Here is a 16,520-nt window from a genome sequence, read left to right on the forward strand (position 1 = left end):
TTCACATACTTCAACCAAAAACAACATACTGGGACAGACTGAATGAAGAACAGGTATGAAAATCCAGACATTAAGGAGATTTGCAAAAGTGTCAAATGGCATTATTTTAGCTAGATTGGCTTTTGTACTACAAAAATTATGTAACTTTTAAAAATCATGTTATTTATTTTAATATTTAATTGGTTAATTATTATACTTAAAGTAAATTAATAAATACTTTAAAATTTCTCAATTTTAGTTTCTAATATAGTAAATATTAATAGATATAACCCAAATATACAAACTTTTGGGGTCCTCAATAATCTTTAAGAGTTTAAAGGGATCATGAATCCAAATCTGAGAAGCACTACGGTGACTAGACTGACTTTCTAGAGCCAATTCTCTATTAACTCAATAAACAGACGAGACAGTGTGTATTATTTGGAGTTCAAGTACATGATATATAAGTATTTTTTTAAGGTCAGAATAACTCTTTCTAATTATTTTAATTATCAAAGGTAAACAGTTAAATCATTTGTTTTCTCTGAAAATAGAGCATTTGCCACCAAAGCAAGATCTCTCAGGTACATATTGTAAATAGCAAAGATAGAGCCACTAGGAATCAAAATATTATTATGGATAGTATACAAAATGACAAGTATGTAGATGAGAGTTGGCTATATCATGACAAAACCTTCAGCTTTATAAAATACCTTTAGTGTTTCTTTACACTTGATAATTGTAATAAACTAAAACACAGCTGAACACTAAAATACAACTTAGTGTTTCTATCTTCATATTCAAGGAGAAAAAAAATTAGAAAGAAAATACATACCTTGTGTACCAACAATCTCCATATGAAGGTGGGCCAGACCACTAGCTATTGAAAGTGCCAGTTTGATCATTCCAGCCACTGTCACTATGTTTCTATTCAAATAGTCATATAAGGAGCCCTGTTCATGATATTCAGAGACAAGCCAAAGTTGAGTCCAAGTTCCATTATCTAACAGGAAAAAGTTATTTTGTTGCTGTAAGTTTATGTTGAGAAAGAAGCCAAAAGCTTTTAACAAATGTCAGTGTTTAAAGCAAATCTGTGTTGTTAACGAAGCAAAGTTAACTCCTTCCGTGATAATACTTATAGTCCAAGTTAGTAGGGTGAAAATTCTCAACGAATTCCTATTGACATATTAGAACCTGTTACATGTACCCACCATTGCTATAGGAAGCTGTGAGGCAGTGATTCTACCAACTGAACTACTCCTTTCTTATTCCCTCTACATCAATACCTGCTGGTAATAGCAACCACATTATGGCAGAAACTACTGAGAGATGCATTTAGGCTCAGCGTTGTGTTATAAATTATTCTTGAGCTTTTAAGAAAGATTGTACCAATAAAAACAGAAATATAACAAATTTACACAAAGTATTATTACTATCATAAAACTCTAACATTCCAAGGATGGTCATATTATTCATCTTTCACAATATGAAATTTATGATTTCCCTCAAAGCTTAATATAAGTGCCAAACACAATTACTAGACCTTTTCAAATAATTTACCTTATTTAACCAAAGCTAATCCAGTTTATAAAAGATTTTTAGCAGACGAGAAATTAGCCTAAAATTTCTCTAGGTATTAGAGTCCCTAGACTTAGCTTTAGCTTTCAGAATCAGATGTCTACAATAGCCCTGGGAAGTCCTGACCAGTTTTGATCCTCAGTGAAAGGGAACTATAATTAAAGAACATTTGCTAAGGAATTTTTGTACTTAGTGCTTTATGTACAAGAGCTCCTGGTTATCCAAGTATTTAATTTCCAAATCCAGGTAGTGATAACATTTCCTAGGGATGCAAAAATCAACATAACATGATAAAGTTCACTAATAAACTGACCACATATAAAACTAACACTTACACCTCTCTCCCTGCTTAACACCAGCGGCTATCTTTGCCCTCTCGTATCAATGTCTTTGTCAGACAGTTGACTAAACTAAAGAGTGAAACTGTAAATGTCGCAAAAGATATAGAAATGCATGAAAATGAAAGTGATGTTAGAGACCACTTGGAATCAAAGCCACTGACAAGTAAGCCATTGACACAGGTAGACCAGTTAAACTGAAGAAGAGACAATCAAGGGTGATCTTTGTTGTGCATATTGTTTTATAATCCAATAAATGTCATGATTAAATTAGCTCTATCAGGATGATCCATATAACGGTAGTCATTACTGCTTTCATAACATTGCGAATGAAGCTAACCAGTAGATAGTTTAGCTCAATGTTACGAAGAAAAAGTAAAAGTTCTTAACAGCTTAATAAGAAATGTTTCACTTTCAATAGTATAGTTAAGAATTTGGAAAGAACCTTTTCCTTTTTTAAGCTCAGTTTCTCCCTGGCTTGACTTGGCTTTATTCAGTTTCTCCCTGGCAAATCAGAAAAGACAAATCATCAGCAAACATAACTACGGCCAAAATGTATAATAACACTAAACTTCCCTTTGGCCATCTAATGAATCATAAATACTTTCATGATCAAGCTTATATTAAATAGAAATAACCATAGATTTAAAATTTTCCTAGGTAATGGTAGGTTTCTGATAGCCACAGATAATTTGTGGCTAGATTGATGTTATAATCTCCACCTCTCCAAAGTTCTTCATGAGTATAACTGATACAAATAAAAAAATAATTGACTGGATCAAGTTTTGCTCACCTTTGTTCCCTGTTTCCCTTTAAGGGAATTGTTGCATAGCTAAGTGAGTAAAAGCTATGCAAAAAGAAGAAAGAGAGCATAGGTAATCCACAAACTCTATATCTAGTCCCTGATTACTGGGCATATACACAAAATTTTGTGACTATTGATTTAAATACCAAAAAGTTGATGGTCTGTCTTATTCCACAAATCTCATAAAGCAGTGTTATTTGGGGTTGTTAATGTTAAACCTCACGATATAAACCATACTCAAAGTACATTAATTTCACTAAAAGTGTCTTGCTTGCCACCATTCTAATAATGTTCATAGAAAACTAGAGTCCTGGAGTTGAGGTCTGCTGTACAGATGAAAGTATAGTCCTAACAAAGATGAATATTCAACTATCATTCATTGGTATCTTTGTACCAGTTATCAAAATATTGAAATATTTCTGTCCTGTTTAATTAACAGCTGCTATTCAAAACTTCCAATGGTATTCCTTTGCCCTAGACACCCAAAGCAATCCTGAACCCTCAAGATGCCTCCAGATCTTTTTATGACCCAGCAACTAAAGGGATAAAACCTAGCATGGCAGGGTTCTCCCAAAGCTCTGTTCCAGTTGAAGCTTCTGTTCCGGTTGGTTAGCTCCTGTGCCAGACCAGTCATCAAATATTTTAAGTATCAAGCTGGCTATAGCGTCATCATGACTTCATATCACTCGTCTGCCCTGCTTTATTTTACATTTATTGCACATTTATCTGTGGAGAAGAGGAAAGCATTTTCTTTCCTCAAAAAAGAAATCAGATTTTACGTAGATTTTATTAAAACAAAGAGATTATTTATTCTCCTCTGATAGTAGACATAATATCTTATTTGCTGGACCCAATTAGATTGAAAATACCTTTGTTGTCAGCAGCAATGAAACCAAGGATGTTTTCATGTCTCAGCATAACGGTCTGATAAATTTCTGCCTCTCGAAACCAAGATCTTTCATCTCTAGAGGAGAATATTTTCACAGCCACATCTTCCCCGCACCATCTTCCGTGCCAGACCTCACCAAATCTACCTTTTCCTACTATTTCCTGAAGTACAATCGTCCTTGCAATTGTTCTTTGAACCAACAGAGGCAGACCTAACCAAAGAAAAGATGAAATCGATGATTAAAAACAAGTAATTGCCAGAAAATAACTGTCGTGATGACCATTATTTTCACATAAAAAAGCAAACATTTAACCACTTTAGTAATTTTACTGATTTCGAAGAAATAAGCACCATTATACCAAACTTTAATTTAGTCAAAGCATGCTCAAAAAGCACTCCAAATTCTTACTATGATTTCTCTCCTCATATTAACAAATAAAAATTTCTTGAATATAGCCTGCCACTGCAGATATCTAATTTTCCAAAATTGTTGCAAATCTCTCTGATTTGCACATTGAAGCCAGTCAGTTTGCTAAATACACAAAGGTTAAAAAGCATAAGTTTTCAGCCTCTAAAATAAAATATGATTCCTAGTACAACAGAGAATGCTTTATGAATTTTTTTAAAAACCAAGTTAAAATTGGAAAGTGAAGAATCGAATTCAATGATGAAGTGAGGCAATCATGTTACACTGAAAGCAAGGTACAGTCATAGAAAATATCAAATGGATATTTTCTGTGGAATAAAAGAAAGTCAAAGAAAATATATTCTGAATGTATGTAAAATGTTTAGGTTCTTTTGAACCAATAGCTTTACCTCTAGAATTCTATTCTAAAGATTTAATGAAAAATGCAGAAAAATTTATGTCAAGATATTTAATATATTATTACTTATAGAAAAAGTAAGGAAAAGTGTCTGATAATGGAAAAATTGTTAAGTACAGTGCAGAGGTTGAGACCACAGATAAGAAAGGCTTGGGTTCAGATTTCATCTGTGCCACATGGTAATCATGGGCAAATTATTGAACTTCTCTGAGCTTGAGCTTCCTTGCCTGAAAACCTGTGGGCAATAATATTACCTATATCATAGGGATACTTTGAGAATTAATAAGCATGTTAAGCACCTAGCACAGTATCTGGCCTATTACATGCTCAATAATGGCTTGCCCTTAACATTATGTCTAAGGATGGATTACTTAGAGCCAAAAATAATGATGCTGTTTATGAAGAGTTATTTCTTAATGACATAGGAAAGTACTTCTGCTATAATAAAAACCATACCTTGTTAAGTGAAAAAATACTTTTGTTAAAGACAAATAGCATAGCAAATTCTATCCATCTAGATAAGTGTATCTAGCTATTGAAAATATTCACGGGAAAAAGACTGAAAAGAATATATGCTAAATGCTATGATGGGTATTTCTATTTAGTGGAATCAGGGTGAAGCAAATTGTGATATTCTCCTTTCTAATTCTTTACATTTGCTTAATGTCCACAATAGTCCATAAATATTTATTACTCTTATAATTAGAAGGAAAATAGCTAAAGAGGTCACAGTATAATTTATTTGGGAAAGTCATGTTTAGTTGTCATTGTACTCAGATGGCTGGGAAACCCTTATAGCAACAACCCTGTAAGCTCCTGTAGGCTTCGACCTCTACTCCTGAAATGAGCCAGTTTATTCAGATGTTCTCATGTGCATGAGAACCACCCACCATGACTAAATAAGCACAGACTATAAATTTGCTATTATGGATCTCAACAATTAGTCACAAAGCCTCACAGCCAGAAAGTTCTTCTGAGATCATCTGGTTCAACTTTATCATTTAGAGATGAGAAAATTGGGGCTGTGTGGTAGTCAAAAACTTGCCCAGGAATAAGTGGAAGTCAGACCTACAACTAAAACACTGTTTTTCAATCCAAATTCTTATGCTCTCACCATTCAGTGGATATGACTACAGTCCTCCCCAGCTGGAAAGATTTCTAGCAGCAAACTATCCAGGATATTTTTGTAAGCCGTAGTCAGTTTCACTACTTGCCACACAATGAAAGTTGTACTAACAATTATTAAGCCAAAGTACAATTTCAATCTCTCTCTCTTCCCTCCCCTCGTCTTGCACACACACAAACTCACAAAAGCATCACCACGACCAGTCACAACAACAATGACAACGACAACAATACCAACAATACAACAACAACAATTGGCTAGAGAACTAGATAAGCCAATGTTTTCAAACTGCAAATGGATCAGGCACATAATCAATGCCTCAGACCAGGGACAAAGAAGGATTTCATCTATGGTACTCAGCACAGCAATTAAGTTGAGGAGGTAAAACAATGAAAATTGCTTCAGCATCTTTCAAAGCAACCACCAAAAATAATCTGAGTAATTTTTGTGTTACACACTTAGAGATTTCCTTTGAAGACACATGGACTTTGGCTCTCCCTGCTATGTTACTCTTTTTTACCAGGGGCTGTAGAAGCTGATGCCTGACTTATGGAAATGTCACCATCCTTCAGTAGTGTTATATCACGACAGGAAAGCAGAAACCTACCAAGCCTCTTAGAAGCCACCTGAGACACCATGATCTCTCAAAGACCATCCCGTCAAACACCAGTCCATTTTCCTCTCTTGCGAACATTATATCTCTTCGAAATCTGTCCCTGACCAGGTCGGGATATGCTTCATAATTTTTGTCTCTCAACATCTGACAAAGCTGCTTCTTGCTTAAGGTCGCTGTCCAGGGAAGAGAAGCAGAGGAGAAGCAGAACTGATTTCCTTCCTATGGGTGAGCTTTTGTGACAGAAGCCTTGCTACACATGGACCCGTTCTCCCTGATGATCAAAGGCAGTATGGCCATCCATTACTGTTAGCCAGTGGTCACTGGCAAACATATGCAGCTGGCTTTGGAGAAAAGTGCCTAGAACTATTTTAAGTTGATCATTAAAGAAATCATCCATGCTTGGGTATATTCACGGCTCTCTTTTAAGAGAGAACTTAGAATAATCTAAAGAGGAAAGGGTCCAGCAGTCAATAAGTCCAGATTTAGGTTTCAAGATACACAAAAATACCAAAAAACTTAACGTTAATTTTTGATTTTATGCCCTGGCTCACAACCACTTTCTTAAACTAAATATCCAGTCTCCAGTTATAAAATCTTCATTACTTTTATTTGAAAGGGAAATCCTTGGTCAATCTTAAGTATAGTCAAGAAGTAGCTCCAAAACACATATTTCTGCCTTACCTCTTCATACGAACTGAAAGGTTTGGTGGGGATTAAATAGATGGTTATTTAATCACTTGAACCTTTTAATAAATTGTATAAGGTTTCAAGGAATTTGGCACAAACCAGAGCTTTCTGTGCCTATATTCTGAGCCTAGAACGTTGCCAGGGCTCAGGAAGTTAGGGAGCAGTGGCCCCCAAAAGGTAACACTCAAGGAAGGAAAGAGTATTAAATCCTAGTAAGTTTTACTTTTAAAGAAAAAATGTCAACTTTCTATCCAACAATTTAATCTGGATTTCAGTTTTATAAACTTCGCAGTTTGGAGATACTCTTTCCAGTATTCCTCCTTTGAAAACATGCCGCCTGATTTGTGCAGTGATGTTGTAAACATTGAGGCTTTGGTCAGTGAGCAAGCGATCTTGCCCCCAGAAGCAGCCAACTATCTGGGCTTTCTGGATGACATAATTAGGCCTCTCTTTTCTTTTCTTTTTTTCTTTTTTTTTTGTGGTACGCGGGTCTCTCACTGTTGTGGCCTCTCCCTGTTGTGGCCTCTCCCGTTGCGGAGCACAGGCTCCGGACGCGCAGGCTCAGCGGCCATGGTTCATGGGCCCAGCCGCTCCGTGGCACGTGGAATCTTCCTGGACCGGGGCACGAACCCATGTCCCCTGCATTGGCAGGTGGACTCTCAACCACTGCGCCACCAGGGAAGCCCTAGGCCTCTCTTTTCTGATAAATACTTCTGAGTCCAAAGCTGCTTCTTGCTAAATATGGATGCCCACATAGATGCTACCAACCCTCTGTCACCTGCCCTTGCTAATTATGCCTGCCTGGACACTCCGAAAGGCCATGGGCAAGGGAGTTCCTCAAAATCTGTTTGGGGTAATCATCCTTAATGATCTTTCCAAAGCAAGATGGGATGCAGGGGTGCCTGAAATGACTCAATTAGGCTTACCCTCGTTCATGTTTCTGCAACACCACATGCTGACAGGATTTCTGGAATTATACATGAAAGTTGGGAGTCCCCTGCCATTTTAGGGAGTTTGTTATTACGGGATGTGGGTCGGGGGTCAACACTCTTCTGTCACCGGAAACACAAAAGGCCCTCAGCTGCTTTGTGCTATGAGAAAGGCTCATTTAAGCCATAATACAGCCTGGTATTTTGAACTGCTTCATCAGGGGTTCTGAAATTCCATTAAAGAGGGAAAGAGTTGTCATATAACCTTAGGAGCACAAGCCAGCCCAGGAATGCTGTGCTGCTCCCTTTCATCTTCCGTTTCTATGCTTTAAGACCACATTCTTGATCCCGGGGGACCGATTCCAAAGACCTTTATAATCACAAGCAAAGAACGCTACTTTGCATAACTAATATGTTTTCCCCAGAACTCAACTGCTTAAGCCCCGTAACTATTTTGTGCCCATGAAACGTGACCAAGACGGCAACCATGATTATTACTAACCATAATGTGGCAGAGCGCAGAGAAAAAAAACTCTTTCTGGCTTCAGAAATAAATTCTGAAGGCATGTGGAAATGAGAATCTGAACACCTAAAGGCACAAAAAGCAATTGATAAGACTTCATTCTTTAGGCCAGGACAGTTTTTATTCTTCATCAAATCCTGAAAGGAGTTTCCATGCCAGAATGTACCATATCAAGCATTTTAAACAATGGAATTAAGAATATTTGGGCCCTTTCTTGTTAAAATGGGTGTTAGTTTTAAGTAGAGTTTTTCTTATTGAAAAATGAACAATAGGCACATACCAGAGCCAGAGCCAGAGGCAGTCACATCGTAAATCAGATCTTTTAGAGTTTTCCCAGCATTGACCAGATTGCACTCAGAAAGGGGCTCCTCCACGTTTGGTCTCTTTTTCTTTCTGTAGGTGCACAGTCGACCTTGGCATGCCCATACTGTCAGCAGTGAAGCTATGGACAGGAGGCAAACTGGCACAGTAATAATAATGGTCAGCTCCATGGGTCCGAGTTTTGGGGCATTTGGTGATGCTGTAATCAAAAAAAGAAAGAACATGACCATATGTTAACTCACGTTAAGTATTTTAGAAATTGGAAATGCGATCACCAAAATTTTACATCTATAATGTGCAGCTACACAGTATGCACTCATGTTAGTTGGTGAAGACTCTATGATAAAAGCAAAGGTGGGGAAAGGAAGTTGAGGTGAGGATGCAGTTGCAGTTCCGTTCTGCTAGGTGACAATGGAAGATAGAATTAGGATCATGGAAAGCACTAGCACCTGCGATCCTTTTTAAAACCTCCAAACCATTTGACATTTTATTACTATTTTCTCCCCATTTTTCAGCAATCCATCCTTAAGGCACATTCGTTCTTTTAGCCTCAAATAATTACTGAGCTCTTGCAATATGCTGCCACTATTCCAGGTGATGGAAATATAGCAGTGAGTGAGAGAGCCCAAATCCTTGCTCTGTGGTGCTTATGTTCTCATACAACCACAGATGGGTATGTAATACAAAAGCAAGAAATCATAAGTGCTATGAAGAAAAAGAAAACAGAACAAAGAGACAAAGTGATGGTGGGACACTACTTTAGAGAGACTGGTCACAGAAGGCCACTCTGAGGAGGGGGCAGGGAGCTACAAGAGAAGTATCTCAGGGAAGCATGTTGCCAGCAGAAGGAAAGCAAGTGCAAGGTGCCCTGAGGTGGAGACCTACTTGGAGTGTTCAGGAACAATCTTTGCCTCAAGTGCAGTAAATGAGGAGAAAGGTAGAAGGAAATGGGGTCAGGGAGGTCAAAAAGAAAAAGATCATGTGGGGTCTTGAAGGCTAAAAGGACTGTGAATTGTATTCCAAGTGGAAGCTGGCACAGGGTTCTGAACAGACAGAAGATAGGATCTAACATATCTTGAGTGACCACTGTGTGAACAGACACTAGGGGCACAAAGTAAAAGCTAAGAAACCAATTACAATGTATCTGGTATTTTCATGGTAAGCATTTTTGCCACAAACATTTTTGCTGAATAACTACTTGGCCATAAGGCAATTCTGCTGTAAAAGATAAAATAACAAAAAATAAAAGTGACATTAAAAAGGAAACAATGGGGCTTCCCTGGTGGCGCAATGGTTGAGAGTCTGCCTGCCGATGCAGGGGACACGGGTTCGTGCCCCGGTCCGGGAAGATCCCATATGCCTCAGAGCGGCTGGGCCCGTGAGCCATGGCCGCTGAGGCTGCGCGTCCGGAGCCTGTTGCTCCACAACGGGAGAGGCCACAACAGTGAGAGGCCCGCGTACCGCAAAAAAAAAAAAAAAAAAAAAAAAAAAAGGAAACAATGAAAAATGAATAACAAAATTTAAAAGACTTTATAGTGAAATACAAAATATTTGAATACATGTAAAATGTGTAAGAGATTCATGGTGATACTGCATAAATAACTAATTTTAGTTAATGAGTTGTACCTAAGTACTTGTCTTCCAAGTCTTTCGTTCATAGTATTTTATCTTTTGTTTTTGCTTGTTGATTCGTCTCCTCATTCAGCATCACACCTTTTCGCTAAAATTTCTTCCTTAATTAAGAGAGGTATCAGTTTCCAAATGCCCGGATGCATACTTGTAACTGAGCTTTGTATTGCTTCACGAAAACCTCTATGCTGTTGTTTGTTCTTGGCAAACTGTCACACGTCTACTGATAGACATTCCAAAGTTGCATGGGAAATGTGGGTTCAACTCTGCACCTTCAAATCACCGGAGGATTTGCAAACCAATATGTTATCATTTTCTAGTATCGTATGCAATCTGGCTTTACATTCTCTTATTTCACACTTCCAGTAATTTATTACTGTCTTTTCTATCAAGTTGATATAATTGTTATCATCCAGTATTTTAAGATCACCACATCTACTCATCACTGTAGAGACCATTATGAGGGCTAAGATTTCTCTAATATAAAAACAGGAGTACTCCATCAATGGAGAAATGAAACCAAACTGTCAACCAGTTATTTCATCTTTCATGGCAAAATTACCTTACGGCCAATTAGTTATATGGCAAAAACTGCTTGCTGCAAAAATGTTTGTGGCGAGGATGTTTACCTGGAAAATACCTACAACCCAATTAGAAGCCTGATGCAATAATGCAGGCAGAGATGATGGTTTTGGCTGACAACTCTATCTAAAATAGTACTTCCTTCTCACTCCCCGTTTACTCTCTATACCCTTGTCCTGTTTTATTTAACTTCCTGGATCTTATCACCACCTGGTACATCATAGATTCACTTATTTATTATCTAATTTCTTCCAAAAAACATATGCTAGTTCTTAATGAGAGGAGGAATTAAGTCAGACTTCCTTCTTGGTAATGACAACCCAGGAGAGCTTATTATACTAAATGTACTTGAATTTTACTTACAACATGTTAACCAGAATATGTGAACATAATTTGAAAACAAATATTATTTAATTCTAAAGGAAAAAGAATCAAATTCCTCAAAGATGTGTTCATAAAAGTTTCACTATAAGCCTAAAAATAGTAGTCTATCTACTACCAATGAGTAAAATATTTAAAACTGTTAAGTGAACTTTGGAAACAAACATATTTCATGCTCTTCTACTTTGCCAGGTGAATTTTGGCAGATCACCAACTTTCCTTCTCCTGAGTGTTGCAGGATTCCTCTGAAATCATTAGAAGTTGTACAGGTGCATATGCGGACAGCTTGGCCTTGAGTGTTCTTAGGACAAGGTGCTACAAGAGATCTCAGACTTGACTTTGAATGAGAAATCATTAACCATGGAAGTTGCACTTCTGAAGTTTGCTGTTATAAAAAAGTTTTATAATCCACTTCATAATAATCTTTCAAATCTACATTTCAAGTTGCATCCATATTTTTATGTCCTCACAAAGGTATTCCAGGAATACCTTTTCTAAGAAAGCCACAGAATGTACTTAACCATTTGCAACTTACATAAACATGTACCTAAACATGTTTTTAAAAATAAAACTCCACTATTGGATATATTTATATGGCTAAATTTTATTTTGATACATGTTATTAGGAACTATCAGTATAAACATTACTGTTAAAAAGTTTATTGATTGTCTTCATTTTAGTAAAGCTCTATTAAGCAGAGCTCAGATCATCACTATGGCAACCAATAAAGAGGCGAAAGGTCAGCAAGACAAAATAGAATAATATCTATAAAAGTGCACAGCTCTGGTGATGGCTACTGCTCTCAGGGATGTTTATTACAGATGGGCAATGTTTCTACTTTTGTGAACAATTTACTGAAACGAGTTAGTAAGAAAAAAAAGATGACTCGGCTAGAAAAAGGCTAGCAACACCATCCAGAAAGAGCTCCTTAAGCACTGAGCAATTTTTAAGGCAAACATTTGTAAAACTATCTTCTAAACCAAATGTTGATTGTAATCTCTACAGGAGACAAATGAAGAAAACTGTGGTCTACACCCAATAAGTCATGGTAGAAAAAGACAGTAGTGCAGTTAAGAATACATTTTAATAAGTTATCTCAGATGAAAATATTAATTTTCCCAACAGATTTTACATTCTTTTTTGTTTTGTTTGTTTTTGTTTTTGCGGTATACGGGCCTCTCACCGTTGTGGCCTCTCCCATTGTGGAGCACAGGCTCCGGATGCGCAGGCTCAGCAGCCATGGCTCACGGGCCTAGCCGCTCCGCAGCATGTGGGATCTTCCCGGACCGGGGCACGAACTCGTGTCCCCTGCATCGGCAGGCGGACTCTCAACCACTGCGCCACCAGGGAAGCCCCAGCTTTTACATTCTTGATCATAGGAAAACTCTTTTCTTTGTTTTTTGCTTTTTTAAATATTTTTTCCATTTCTATAATTTTATTTATTTTTATTTTTTTGTCTGCATTGGGTCTTCATTGCTGTGCACAGGTTTTCTCTAGTTGCAGCAAGCAGGGGCTACTCTTAATTGTGGTGCATGGGCTTCTCATTGCAGTAGCTACTCTTGTTGCAGAGCAGGGCTCTAGGCATGCGGGTTTCAGTAGTTGCAGCATGTGTGCTCAGTAGTTGTGGCTCGCAGGCTCTAGAGCACAGGCTTACTAGTTGTGGTGCACGGGCTTAGTTGCTCTGTGGCATGTGGGATCTTCCTGGACCAGGGATCAAACCCATGTCCCCTACATTGGCAGGCGGATTCTTAACCACTGCACTGCCAGGGAAGTCCCAGGAGAACTTTTATTATTTGATAATTTCCAAATTTTGAGACCATGTCAACTGAGGTGGTATCTCCATGGAATAAGCAGCTCCATGGTGGCATACGTTAATCCCAAAAGTGAGGTCTGGGAGTGCTGCATTGCTAACTCTAGTTATTTCACTCTCTAGTAAATGAAATAGAAGAGGTTGGGAAAAAAGAGACAAACACTAGCCCACATGGATGAGAGTCTCCCCTATAGAAGTTCTGCAGTCCATTAAACCAAGATGGCGCAGGGGAAGGAGGTATTAACAAGCCAGGAAGAAGGGAATGTATGAGGTGGAAGATTCTGGGCAGCTGGAGGGAATCATACAAAAGGCAAAAGATTGTAAGAAGGTAAGAACAAAAAAAGGGAGAGGAAGGAAGGAGGGAGGAAGGAAGGAAGAAAAAAGGAAAGAAAGGAGAAATTTTTTAAAACTATTTTTGTGACTTTGCAGCTTTCCCTAGAGACAGGAGTGGAACTGGTGATTGTGAAAGCAGTGGTGGTTACTCCTGCCCAAATAAAGTTCAGAACCAGTTTAGATGCCTCAGCTTCTCCCAGGACAGTTCCTGTTACCTCCTCGCCACCTCCTATTTCTGGCTTTAGGGAGGCAAACTTCTCAAGATGAAAAGAAAAAGATGAGAAAATGTGGGCATGATCTCCATGTTTCTTCCCCTGCTGACCTTTTCTCTTTCTTTATTAAAAGTATGAAAAATTATTGATGTTTATGAGATTTATATGACCTTCATATTAATTAATTTGTATTTCTTTAGTATATGCTAATAGGAGGAGATGCCTTAGAACTGAGGAGAGATGTGGACTTGATCGGTGCCTTCAAATAACACAAAAATTCTGTAGTATATTTGTGTTCAACTTAAAGGTATATTTCTTCACTGTATTTGAATGGCATTCAACCGACTAGAAACTGATATATTACAATGGAGCGATGTACAGAAAATGAGGATATAGTGACTGAAAAGATATATACTGGCTGGACAGCTGTTTAAAAACAAATCTGAGCAAAGAAAACAGAGGTCTTCATCCAGACAAAGTGAATTTTTATGAATCATTTCAAGGTTAGTGCTTCCTTCCCAAAAGTTGCTACAGCAAGTAGCTACCTAAATTTAAGAGGGTCCAAAGCACCCCTAAAGAAACCACAAACTAATTTAGCATTGAACCACTCCTATTCCTTTTATCAAAAGTTTTCCCCAAGCGAAAAGATGCTATTATTGCAAGGTTGAATCCATGAACGTATAAATATCAAGTCTTCAACTGCCTCCCTACCACCCGCCCGCCCCCCGCCCACCCCAGGAAAAGGGAAGCATTTGTTTCTCCAGCTTGTGGCTTTGAAATGTTCTCAGAATAAAGCAACCAAAAAGACAGTGTAGCTCGAGATGCTTTCTGATAGGTCTGTTTCTGTCCTGGCACCAGAAGAAATGCCACTAGGAACAACTGAATGACATGGTGATGTACAGTCCATCTACCTACCCTATAAACTTCTATGACCTCTGACTTCAGTTAAAGAGCCTTTTGTTTAGTTCAAAGGTTTCTGGCGGGAAAGTGTGGAAATAATAAGTGCAGCTGAAACAGAAAAAAGAAATACATTACCTCTAAGATATTCAAAGCTACCTTGCTAATTAGCTCAACAGGAATGATTTCTTTTGTCAAAAACAGAGTGACATGTTAAGCAACAAGAAATCTCCCAAATCTTCTCCTTTACCTGCCATTTCAAAGCACCCAGAAATATGGGTACCATTATCTCAAACATTTGCCTGATGGTAATGAAAATACATTTCTAATTGGTTGCTTTACTAAATTGGTTCAAAACCTGGAACCAAATGGATTGGTGTGTATACTACTGCACTGAGAACAACTCTCTGGGATGGGGAGCAGAGAGTGGAGCAGAGTCCACATCTTTGTGGAATTGAAAATCTACTATCTAGGGTACAATTCCAAAGCAATTTGGCTGGTAAAAATACGGAGAAAACTTTATGTAGGAGCGAGAGATGTGGCAGATAAGAAAAAGATCATGATGAAGAGTTCCATTCATGATGAATCAGTCTAGTATAAAGAATATGTAACTAAAACTTTACATGTGTGAAGCACACACATGGGATGTAGAACGGGTCCAAGGAGTTAAGTCACAAATGCAGTTTTATTTGTCTAACATTTCCATGTAATTCTTTACTCCTGATTACAGGGAGCCCTCCACCACCACCCACGAGAGCTTGTCCTAGCCTCCTACTTCTTCACAGTGACCCTTATATTTATAAATGTCACCAAGAAAAATGCAGTTAGAAGTTAAGTTGATTAGATCCCTCCAACATGCTTCACTATAGGGGGAAGCAAATGGTCCCCCGTCTTCACAGAGTGAGAATAATCATGTCAAACAGGTTGTTTCTGATCAACATGAACCTCAAGTACTGAACAATGGCAGAATATTTTCTAATCTAGAGATTCAACTGAGCCATGACAGTGACAGAAATAACATGAGAATTACTTCTGCCTTTTAACCATATCAGATGAGGTATTGATGGGCCATTCCGTCATTCAGTGATCAATCTATAAATGGCTACTAGTATACAAGGTCTACATCTGGCCTGAGTTCATGCATGTGTAACAGGCAGACAGCACCCCACATCAAAATATTTCCTAGCTAGTTCCCCTTGTGCTGCCAGTTTTCTGGGAGGAACACTGAGAAGCCTCAAATCTTCTTCTGTCCACCAGCACCTGAATTTAAAAATAACAATGATTTTATATATTAAGGAAATAAGAATGTTAGATTGAAGAGTATAATCTTTGGCATAAGGGGTAGGAAGAACTCTGACTCAAGCAGAGGTGAGATTAATACAATGTAGGAAGAGTTCAAATCGGCTTCGCAGTTTTTCTTAATTTTAGGGCACGCACCAGAGATCAGTTTCTTAATCTGTCATCAAAACACATATCCATTTTTTAATTTATTTAATTTTTTATTTTATATTGGAGTAGAGTTGATTTACCATGTTGTGTTAGTTTCAGGTATACAGCAAAGTGATTTAGTTATATATACTCATATATCTATACTTTTTCAGATTCTTTTCCCATACAGGTTATTACAGAGTATTGAGTAGAGTTCTGTGTGCTATACGGTAGGTCTTTGTTGATTATCTATTTTATATATAGTAGTGTGTATTCTTGAATGATACATATCTATAAAGAAATTAGATAGTAATTACTCAAAGAATATTTTAATTTTTTTTTAAGCCAAACTTTTACTTAAGAAAAATGCAAGTTCCTTGGAAGAAGCACCCTATCTCATAGCTGAGGGCGTTGTTCAAAGAAGGCACTTAAAAATATTGGTGACAAGGAAAAGTTACACTTCTCTGTCCTAAAGTTCACGCTAATAGAATTTCTCCCTCAGCTAACACATTCACACAAAGCAGCTTGTCCATTTGGAAAAGAATGACATGAGATAATGATATTTTGACCCAGTTCAACATCCTGTATATGATAATCACATGAAAAATATTTGAGTAAACAGGTAATAGTAT

General features: G+C 37.7%; 1 protein-coding gene across 2 annotated transcripts in view; it reads right to left on the reverse strand.

Moving 5' to 3' along the window:
• ACVR1C (activin A receptor type 1C) overlaps window positions 1–16,520 on the reverse strand; it is an 86,735-nt gene that overhangs the window by 11,889 nt on the left and 58,326 nt on the right. For both annotated transcript variants that reach the window (XM_079924107.1, XM_079924108.1), the window contains exons 3-5: window positions 8,575–8,814; window positions 3,570–3,800; window positions 815–982 (exon numbers count right to left, since the gene is read on the reverse strand). In XM_079924107.1, the coding sequence (XP_079780233.1) occupies window positions 815–982; window positions 3,570–3,800; window positions 8,575–8,814 (639 nt within the window). The remainder of the gene's footprint in view (window positions 1–814; window positions 983–3,569; window positions 3,801–8,574; window positions 8,815–16,520) is intronic.

Source organism: Stenella coeruleoalba (assembly GCF_951394435.1).
Source record: "Stenella coeruleoalba genome assembly, chromosome: 6".
NCBI lineage: Eukaryota > Metazoa > Chordata > Mammalia > Artiodactyla > Delphinidae > Stenella > Stenella coeruleoalba.